This window comes from Misgurnus anguillicaudatus, chromosome 5, assembly GCF_027580225.2.
Source record: "Misgurnus anguillicaudatus chromosome 5, ASM2758022v2, whole genome shotgun sequence".
Lineage (NCBI taxonomy): Eukaryota > Metazoa > Chordata > Actinopteri > Cypriniformes > Cobitidae > Misgurnus > Misgurnus anguillicaudatus.
Window position 1 is genome coordinate 25,428,866 of NC_073341.2, and position 11,105 is coordinate 25,439,970.

The window sequence follows — 11,105 nt, forward strand, 5'->3', positions numbered from 1 at the left end:
GATATAATGGGAAATATTTTTTTGCCTGTGGAAACCAAGCTAAACTAACATCTTTGTGATCTGTTGTTTCTATAAAATCATACATATTGTAAAGAACATTCTGTGAAAATAAAATATTGGTATCTTTAAAGGGACATTCCTCTTTTTTAAAAATTTGCTCATTTTCCAGCATCTTCTTGAGTTAAACATTTGATTTGTGCCGTTTTGGAGTCCATTCGGCTGATCTCTGGGTCTGGCACTAGCACTTTTAGCATAGCTTAGCACAATCTATTGAATCTAATTAGACCATTAGCATTGCGCTAAAAATATCCAAAGATTTTCGATATTTTTCCTATTTAAAACTTGACTCTTCTGTAGTTAACTGATGTGCTAAGAACGACGGAAATTAAGTGTTGCGATTTTCTAGGCAGATATGGTTAGGACTATACTCTCATTCTGGCGTAATAATCAGGGACTTTGCTGATGTGGCATTGCTGCGGCAGGCGTAGTGATATTGCACACTGCCCGAAAATAGTACCCTGCCATTAAAAGTAACCAAGGGGACTATTATCGGGCAGTGCGTAGCATCACTGCGCCTGCTGCAACCATGTTACGACTGCAAAGTCCTTGATTATTTTGCCAGAATGAGAGTATAGTTCCTAGCCATATCTGCCTAGAAAGTCGCAGCTTTTGATTGTCTGTCGGTCTTAGTACACGATGTAACTACAGAAGAGTCTTAGTTTTAAGTAGGAAAAATATCGAAACTCTTTGGTTATTTTTTAGCGCAATGCTAATGGTAAGGCTATGGTCTAATCCAGTGGTCTCAAACTCTCGGCCCGCGGGCCATTTGCGGCCCGCCCTCCCCCTCTCTGCGGCCCGCGTCAACTTTCAAAAATATAAAATAATCTGGCCCGCAGAAAGATTTTTATTCACTTTTTTTATATTCGTTTGATTTTTTATTTAAACGTTCAAGTGTTCGTTCACATGTCGCGTCTAACAACGCGTTAAAACGAGCCAAATCATTACTTTCCAACGTGCTCGAGAGCGGAAGTTGCGCTACGCAGCCATGAACCGCACGCTCCGTGATGTCGAGGATCACTGAACGCGTGATCGGATTTAAATTCCTCAACTGAACCTCGCGTCAATCATACCATTGTCACCATGCGATCAGTTAATCTGGTCGGGAATTTGTAGTGTTTGTCTAGAGAAGATTTGTTACTTCCGGGTGGATATCAGCTGTTACTCAGAGAAGATCGAGCTGCGGTGGGGTTAGTTCACCTCACGTCACAGCATCTAATGGAAACACCGCATATGGAGGCAGAGCGGTAGATGTAATGCAACACATTTTAAACTACAGATAAGAAAAGAGCCATCAAAGTGCCCAGGTTAAGAAAAGAGAAAAGATGAGGAGAAATGTAAAGAAGATAAAAGTATGTATACTGCTATATATAATGAAGTATAATATATTATTATGTAGCTTTCTATTCAATTACACATAGAGCAGTACTATTATTTTTTCTGTCCAATATATCTTATATAACATGGACTAATTTAAAAGTTATGAGATCACTTTAAATTATTAATATTTTCCCACATATAATAGAAAATATATGAAAACTGAAATAATAAAGAACATAATGAAGTCAATACTATGACTGAAAACAATCCAAAATAAATAAAAACAGAAACACTTACTGGTGGTAATTTTTATAATAGTTTATAAATGTATACAATTTGTTAGTTTAGTGCAAGGTTTTAATAGGTCTTATTTAAGATAAGATTAAGAAAAGATTTACTTAGGCTACTTTTATAAAATAATGTATATTAAAAAGATAAAACCATTGCTTATATATTTTCAAGTATTATTATACATTAAATAATAGAAATTAAACATGACATTTACAGAAACATTGTACTTTTTGAACGTTAAAATAGCTCTGTGGCCCCCCGATGAACTGTCTGTCTTAAAAATGGCCCCAAGCCAGTTTGAGTTTGAGACCCCTGGTCTAATCAGATTCAATGGATTATGCTAAGCTATGCTAAAAGTGGTACCGCCAGACCCAGAGATCAGCTGAATGGATTCCAAAACGGTAAGAATCAAATGTTTAACTCTAGGGTTGCTGGAAAATGAGCATATTTTCAAAAAAAAAAAGTGCAGTGTCCCTTTAATATTGAGTAAAATCCTGACAAAGACTGACATTATTGAGGGAAATCATTGTTTTTATTTTGAGGGAAATCAAATTTTTTATTTTAATCCTAATCCCATTATTAGATTATTATATTTTAGCTTGAATTTCACAGGCAGGGTCACATATTAGTCATCCTTACTTTGTTTCTAAGGTGTGTGTGCGTGCGTGCGTGTGTGTGTTTACCTGCATCAGTCCACACAAAATGGTCAATTGAGCTGCTAATGCAACTCTAGCATTGTCTGCTTCACTCTCATCCATGTTTGCTTCGCTGCCTGACAACACCGCATCACCTGTCACAGTACCAACCATGATGGAAAGGACAGAGAAAGCACCTGCGAATCAGACAGATCATCAGCCATCAGATCATTCATCAGATCCACTCTAAATTGCATTTAATTTTTTTCTTAACATCACCGGAAAACACCACAGTTTTTTTATATTTTACTATGTTTGACCTCTGGCGCAGTAATATTGACGAAAGTTTGAGCAAGAGGGGGAGTAGTCAGGAGTGATGATGTTACTGCGCACCGAGGTTGAAGTGCTGCAAACTAAGTGCTCTTCCGCCATACAATATAGTTCTCAATTTTTATTCACTTAAAAAAAAAAATATTTTGTGCCAACATACTTACTCGTGTAACTACTCATCTCATGTAACAGTCTTTAAATAGGAAACCATGAAAGTGTTTGGTGGCTTCTAAATTCATCCCTGTTTGGATCCTAAGGAATGAATGGGGCTAGGCTAAATGCTAACACATTTACGATGCGCTGTACTAAGATTAAGTGCACGCATTGAAAAAACATAAGTATGTATTAATTCATCTAAGTTGAGGTAAGAACATAGTAAAATATTAAAAAACAGTGCTGTTTTCCTTTAAAAAGTGGCATGACAACTTGCAGGGTATCTTTTTACGAGTGCTTACCTACAGAGATGTGTTTGGTTGTTCCAAATATAAAATAGGTAAGAACGGGATAGAAGGAGGAATAGAGACCAAACACTGGAGGAACTCCGGCCAGCAGAGCATTAGCCATACCTACAGAGAGAGAGAGAGAGAGAGAGAGAAAAAATCAGATGAACACTCCATGTCTAGAGGAGTGCTTGTTGTTTAGTACAATACAATTAGTCACTCCATTCAATTTGTCTGGTTTGGCTCTGTGTCATCAGTCATAGTGCATTGTGCATGTGCTAAGAAAATTATTGGCTGCCAGGCGATAACAGATCTGTCGATGTCTTGGATGAGAAACAGAGCAAAGAAAATCACAATGGACCCATCTCATTCTGGTCAATAGCACTGTTTTCACTCGATGATGAACAAAGTGAGAACTTTTAAATCTGCACCAGCACATCATGCAGTTTCCTGTATGTAAATGAGGTGCATGATGCTATAACTCAGATAATAGAGGTGTGTTTCGTGTTGGTATATGTGCACGTGTTAAACCTTGCGGCAGGTGCATGATTCCCACACTGACTCCTGATATCAGATCTCCAACAGCGTTTTGTCTGAATGAGTATCGTGGCAGCCATGACAAAAGAGGAACAATGGACAGGAAACAGTTCTTTAACCTTGGACCCGAACACCTGAGACACAAACAAAGAGATAAATGTTTAATGTATGTATTTGTTACAAATTGTGACCTTTTATATTGTTTATAAGATGACAAAGGTGACCCATCTCCAAAGAAAGAGAAGTCTGGGAGAAACGCTACCAAGAGCTCATGCACCCCTTCCCTTTTTAATAAAAATAGTCTTAAGTTCACATCACACCCATTCACTTTAGTAAATTCTTAGTGCACTAACATGTATAAATAGCCTACTAGACAGAAACCATCCATACTCACCAGAGTTCTGTCCTTAACTTTTCCCACACCGACCGGGACTCTATTTCACTGTGCTGCCCCAGAATATCTAGTTGTGCTTCATTCAAACTATTCTCATTCTGTGAAAGCCTTTGATTCTCCATCTGTAAGAATAAGAAAAGGATATGAGCTCTTATTCCATAAAATTTAAGTCCATGTGTTTTCCAGGATATTCTTGTTAGAAAGAAACAATATTCTCCAATAAAAACTAAGTGTGCATGATTGTTTTATGTGGGCAAGGCTGCTACAATATGGAAATCCTAATTTTCTTTCTTGCACACAAACACAATACCTAAACCACTTACTATAAAAGTCTATTAGTGGTCAACTATCTGGTTTTACATTTTGAAACAGCAATCAGATGACACATTCATGTGTTTGTTAGATCAGTCAAATGAGTCAGAGGAATGAATTTACCTCTGGATTCGCTCTGTTCAAAGGTTGAAAGATTTCAAATATGTCACTGCTGACAACCAAGAACATATTTCACAATATCCCACAGCTTTTGTAGACAGACCCGGTACTATTTTTGATGATTACAAGACTTCCATATTGCAGGAAGTGTTAACCAATATACGAAGTTAGGCTAGTCTACACCAAATAATTCAGTTGATAATTGAAAAGACAAAAGACTGGCCTACATGAGTGTATTTGCAATGCTTTATTTATTCGGATGTGTAAGTAGAAACAACTCATCAACAAACAGATGTTAAACAATAGAATACAGTTTTCAGAAGTGATTAATAAACAACATGCATGTCTGCATGAAGGTTAATATTTAAACACAAGAGTAGTACAAGGGTGAAATGAGTTTTAAATTACTAAAGTTTTATAAGTTAAAACTATTTAATGAATGCTCTTAATAATGCATGTGAAATAACCTGATGAAGATTTGAGTCTTTGATGTTTGTATATGTGCGAAGACATAAGCAGCCACGATCAATGCTGATAGCACATCAAAGCTAAGATTTCTTACCTCGTCTAGAGACTTCAATGATTTCTGTTAAATCAATCGACAAGGACTTCAGGCTGTTATGACCTGAACTGCTCAGGTCATAACATGCACTTCATTTAAATTTCCCTCTATTTAAAGGGCCGCTAACTTAGGTGTTTTCGTTTTCTGTTTACACTTCTGGCCATTGGGTCTATATGACCCCAAAATTAAAAAAGCATAATTTAAAAAAATATATATACATTTTCAATAATACAAATAATATATAATTTTTTGTTTACTTCTTATCGATAAAGTTGTGTTTTAACAGATTTGAAGTACTTTTGTACCTGTTTACCACTAAATTCCTCAACTACACCATTGGCTTGCCTGAAAAAGATCAAATTTTTATGAAAATTCACATGAATTATGATCTAAATTGGAGTTAAATTGTTTTTAGATATTGAGGTGTTAGATGTTGAATTCAGCCATCGGTTTTTAGAAAAAAACACAAAAGAATTACAGTTTAGGAAATAAATAATTTCGACCAGCAGATGCCCATAGAGACCCATTTATTTTACTGGATATGGACAACTGCTCAAATCAATACTTTAGTGAAACATTTTGTGAATTTACGTTTATATAAACATTAGAAAGGACATTAAAAATAAATTTTATTTCAAATAGTAATTTTTTATAGTTTTTGATGCATTTTGAAATGTCTGTTTTTACAGAAATTTGACTGAGTGTAAGTGCGTGTGTCTGTGTGTGTTATTTATTTTTTGACATTTGGCATTTCCCATTCACTGTCAATTCGAGTCATACTGACCCCAAAGGACAGATTAATAAATGTACATACTTTTAGAACAACCGAATAAAGCCCTTTTTTGTGTGTATGTAAAGATAGATTATTTAGGAAAAGTCACAAAGTTTTATATCTCTGAGATGAAGGGAACCTTTTTTTTAACGAATGAAATGTCGTTTGGGGTCATATAGAGTTAAAACGCTCATATAGAGGGTTAAAAACGTCTCTGGTATCTCCAGAATGTGTCTGTAAATTTTCAGCTCAAAATAAACCTTTCATTATACAATGTTGAACATGGTCATTTGTGGCTGTAAAGAAAAACGCGCTGTTTTTGCTTGTGTTTCTTTAAATGCAAAGAAAGCTTCTGTTCCCCTCCCCGTATGCAAAGTAGGGAATAGAGCGCTTACACATGTGCTTTAAATGACATCAAAATATGTGGCTCTGGCAGAAGGTTGAACTCACGCTCATAAAGGCAGAGTCTGTGAGCGGTCATGGGTGGGGCGTAATCAATGTGACATCACATTGATCCCCAGCAGCCTGTTTTGTGTGACTGTTGCAGTTTAAAGTAGATTACACAAAGAAGACTTGATGGATTTGTAATAATAATAACAGGATGTTTCTGCACACACACTGGCGACTTATTTTCTGCTAGAAACACATTTAAAAGTGCATTTTCTAGGATGGGGGGCTTTTAAGGAAACATTTTAAAGCATGGACTTATATAACATTTACCACAATCCACCCAATATACAAATCATCATTATTCTCCCCAACTTTGTGCTCTACTGGATAACATACCAATGTGTAACCAATGAAATGGCAGATACAAGAAACAAGTTTGTACAAACACATACCCACACATTCCCTAAATATACATGTAACATTTAATTTTCATGAATCTAATATCAAACAATATTTTAAAGCATGATGTGTTTTCTTTCTGTTGTATAAAACACAGATGGGGTGAGAGACCCTTATTGGAACTTAATAATTGTTACCTCCAAAACATATTTTACATAATCACATAACAGCACTTCAAACAGGAAAGCAAAAACTGAATCCAAGATCCAAATAAAAAAAAAAAACATACATTTACCCTTGGTGTGAAGGTCATATCCTGGTCAATTTACAGTACAGTGCAGTACATTTTTACCATGTATTTCGGGAAACATAATCAACCAAATATAATTTACCGTGTTTTTCCTCAGTACTGAACAACATTAGTACTGAAGCTGCCTCATATGCACGGTAAGATGTTTGAGTCTCTCCGCTCTGCTCTGTGCAGACTGGTGAGCCGGCAGCTCAAAAAATGAAAACGTGAAGCTACGAGAGAAGCTAAGATTTGTGATTTGCCTTAAAGGTGGTAAACGCGGAGGTCTGGGTGGGTGTTTTGGTGGAAGGGGCTTACGTTTTACCCTGGCACCCTGCTCATTCTCTGCTAAAGTATTTTTGATTTGAGGAGGGGGTGGTGGGGGGTGGGGCTCGGGTACTACGATTGGCTTTTTAGAGTGGGCAGGGGGTAGGGGTGAAACTGAAAGAGGGAAACTGGCAAAGGAGGACTCGGATTGGGAGGAGCCTTCCCAGGATGCCATGCTGTCAGGGAGGGCGGCAGAGGACATGGGGGGACGGCTGCGTTTTCTTGCCCCGACCTGAGGAGTGGATGGAGCAGGCCTCACTGGAAACAAAACAGGCAAATAAATATAAAAAATAAATATTTAGGAAAAATATGAATAGAGATCTAATTCTGTAGGCTATCTTTAACATTATCTCACAGTTTTGTTCAATTCAAATTATCTCCTCTCCTGACATGTCCCATTATGTTATATAAATAATAGCCATTTAATTAGGCACGTCCCTTGTGTTTGTACTTGCATTGTCTGTAGATGAGCTCAGGTAACATTGTGTAGACAGGAGAAACAAAGATGACACACTTTATACTGTACGCCACGCACAAGAGGTTTTATCAGTATTATTTCACATGCAATTCCCCTTGTACTGATATCCTGTCAGTTCTGCTAATATTATACGGCATTCAACACCATGCTGTTATATACGACAAAAAGCAAGCATGTTGTTATATTAATTTACCACACAGCTTTATTGGTTTGCTCTAAAACATAAATTATACAGTGTCATACCTCAAACATGAATTTTTAAACCGCTGTACGCCTTAAGTTACATGAGGACTATAATAAACACAAGGATGTCAATTTACAAACTTGATAAATCGGAAAATCCTTGTTGTCTTATTACACTCTTGAAAGTCCTGGGTTGTTTGAACCCACACTTTTAGAACAAAAGGTACAAAAAGGTACCAAGTTGTCACTGGGGAGTACCTTTTCAAAAAGTACACTTTTGTACCTAAAAGGTGCATATTGGTACCTTAAACATACATGATACTGGTTCCTCAAAGTTACATATCTGCAGTGTTGGGGTAACGCATTACAAGTAACGTGCATTACGTAATAATATAACTTTTCTGAAGTAACGCTTAAAGTAACATATTACTTTTTAAATGTACAAATGATTATTTAAGTTACTTTTACAAAAAGTAATGCAAGTTACTTTTTAGTTTAATTAATTCAAAAAACAAAATAATGTACTGAATTAAACATAGCCTGTGTGAGGACCGTTTGAGTCAGAAACTAAGATGGCAGGCCAGAGCTCGACATTTTTGTGACGAAATATGCATTTTCTGAATGCACAACTTTTCAGTCATAAAAAACCTGTAAGGCCTGAAAGAGATCAAGCCTCAGCCAAGAACAAGTAACGAAAAAGTAACGTAAACATTACTTTCCATAAAAAGTAACTAAGTAATGCGATTAGTTACTTTTTTGAGAGTAACCTAATATTGTAATGCATTAGTAACTTTCACCAACACTGCATATCTGTACCAAAATGGTACATATTAGGACTTTTTAAATGTACTGTTCCCAGTGACAACTTTTGTACCTTTTCTGAGAGTGCATGGATGAGTAAATGATGTGACCATGTGAAATCCAGCCTAAAGTCTAATTATGCAATTATAAGATTAGGTTTGATTTCAAATATTGATTTTACATTGAATTGAATCTTTGACATAACCTTACTCAGTCAATATTAATTAAAGATATCAAAGTCGTATGTAGAAAACAGTTTGACATTTGTGATGTTTGTTGCACGTGATGTACTGAATTAACTTTACCTGCAGTTCTGCCGCCTGATGAACCAATCAGAGGAAGCCTATCTCTTGACATCACCCTTCCACTGCCCTGCAAAGTTATTACAAAAAATCATGATGCTGTTTAAATGACTGTTATTAAAACTACACTGTATAATCACATGCACTTAAATTATTAGACATATACCTGTCTTTGTAGATACAGAATTATGGTTGGGACTACCTTACCTTCTCAACTTCAGCATCTTTATTCTTTCGTTTTTGAGGCATGTGGTTCTTCTGCTGTGTCGTCTTTAACAAGCTCCCCAGAAATGTGACATCTCTAACCACGTATCAGGACACAGTGCACAGAGACCAAACATCAGTTTAATGAGCACTTTTACATTACAGAAGCTGTTCCACAAGATAGTTTATGAATTCCCTTGGATTTAAATCCATGAGCTCAGTAACCAGCTATAGTAAGATTAACTGCACAATAGACATTTCAGACATTTGATTATCATTGGTAATGTAGGATAGCTCAAGAGTTATTCCATACTTACATTAGTCTTTAATCCATTCATCTTTTCACAGAAATCTTTTCATATTGTCTTACCACTTTTCACAGCAATTAATCCAATTTCTCTTACAACAATATTAATCAGATTGAAATAGCATATATCCTTATTTACATTCTGTAAACTCTATTGAGGGCTTTTAAAGCTTATCTCTCTCTGATGTCTTCTTTCTCTCTCTCTGGCTTTCATTCGTTCTGCTGTGGATTAAAGGGGTTGGCCATCGAGCAGCTAAGATGATGAACAAAAGGGAACTAGAGAAGGAGGTGAAATATTTATACTTGGTTACACACCCAAGCCCCCCAACACTGAGTACCCTCTCTCTCTCTCTCTCATGGGCATATTTACCTGTTGGCATGAAGCCCAGAGAACCAGTGACACATTATACAGCTATGAATACACCTTCAAGTCACACGGACACACACACACACACACACACACACACACACACACAACACACACACACACACACACACACACACACACACATAAAAACAAACAAGTGCAAATACAGTGCATAACAAAAAAGTAAACAAAGCCTTATATTCCAGTATCTTAAAGGGATAGTTCACCCAAAAATGAAAAATCCGTCATAATTTACTCACTCTCATGTGGCCACAAACCTGCACAAATTTCCCCGCTACAACGAACACACAGGAAGATATTTTGAGAAAAGCCTGGAACCAAACCGCTCGTGGACCCCATTCACTTCCATAGTACTATTTTTTCCTACTATGGAAGTGAATGGGGTTCATGAACAGTTTGGTTACAAACATTTCTTAAAATATTTTCCTTTGTGTTTCAGAACAAAGACATTTATACAGGTTTGTTACAACATGAGACTGAGTAAATGATGATAAAATTTTCATTTTGGGGTGAACTATCCCTTTAATGCAGTGCTTCTCAATTATTTTCTATCATGCCCCCCCTAGGAAGAAGTAAACATTTTGCGCCCCCCCAACTCTCCGCCGCGACTGTAAATAGTATAATTTATCTATAAAATGACTGCAAAAAAAATATCTATAAAATCTGCAAAACATTGTATCCTTATTAACATTAAAGAAAACAAGAAAAAAGAATATTAAAAAAAGAAATATCGATCAACTTACAGCAAAGAATAACTTTATTAACATTGTTTTTTAGTCTGTAACAGAAAAGACTTAAAATGCATCAATTTGCCTAAAAAAAAAACTATCCTTATTTAACGTATAATATTTTTTGACCATTTGATACTGAAAAATTAAATTAAATATAATCAATAAATAATAATAAAAACTCAAGCGGTTTATCAGCGTGATTGGGGTGTAATGTCTTTAAGTGACAGTGCAAAAAATCACTTCCTGAAAAAGTATTTTTCCCCAGGGTCTCACACGCCCCCCCCGGTCTCGCTTCGAGCCCCCCCTGGGGGTCCCGCCCCACTATTTCTTGTTTCAACTTAAAAAGTGTTCAAAAAAATTCTTAAATGTATTCATACAAGTTGTCTACTAAATTAATTTGAGATATTTAATTATTAAAAAATATGTACAGTAGATCGGGTTGACATTACTAAATCTGTCAAGTGTGTCCTAACCTCAACGGTACTGTTCTGACATCCGTTAAGTAAATTAAAAAGACCCCACAAAATATGCAAACC

At 36.2% G+C, this 11,105-nt stretch overlaps 1 protein-coding gene across 4 annotated transcripts in view; it reads right to left on the bottom strand.

Moving 5' to 3' along the window:
* LOC141363965 (solute carrier family 26 member 6-like) overlaps nt 1-9,920 on the bottom strand; it is a 19,321-nt gene extending 9,401 nt beyond the window's left edge. For 3 of the 4 annotated variants that reach the window (XM_073867819.1, XM_073867817.1, XM_073867816.1), the window contains exons 1-6: nt 9,147-9,920; nt 8,943-9,009; nt 4,005-4,126; nt 3,605-3,744; nt 3,089-3,199; nt 2,352-2,500 (exon numbers count right to left, since the gene is read on the bottom strand). In XM_073867819.1, coding sequence (XP_073723920.1) covers nt 2,352-2,500; nt 3,089-3,199; nt 3,605-3,744; nt 4,005-4,126 — 522 coding nt within the window. In that variant the 5' untranslated portion in view covers nt 8,943-9,009; nt 9,147-9,920. Of the gene's footprint in view, nt 1-2,351; nt 2,501-3,088; nt 3,200-3,604; nt 3,745-4,004; nt 4,127-4,327; nt 4,702-8,942; nt 9,010-9,146 lie in introns of those variants that run through there. The other variant, XM_073867818.1, reaches the window with a different exon arrangement.
* Nucleotides 9,921-11,105: the final 1,185 nt, after the last annotated feature.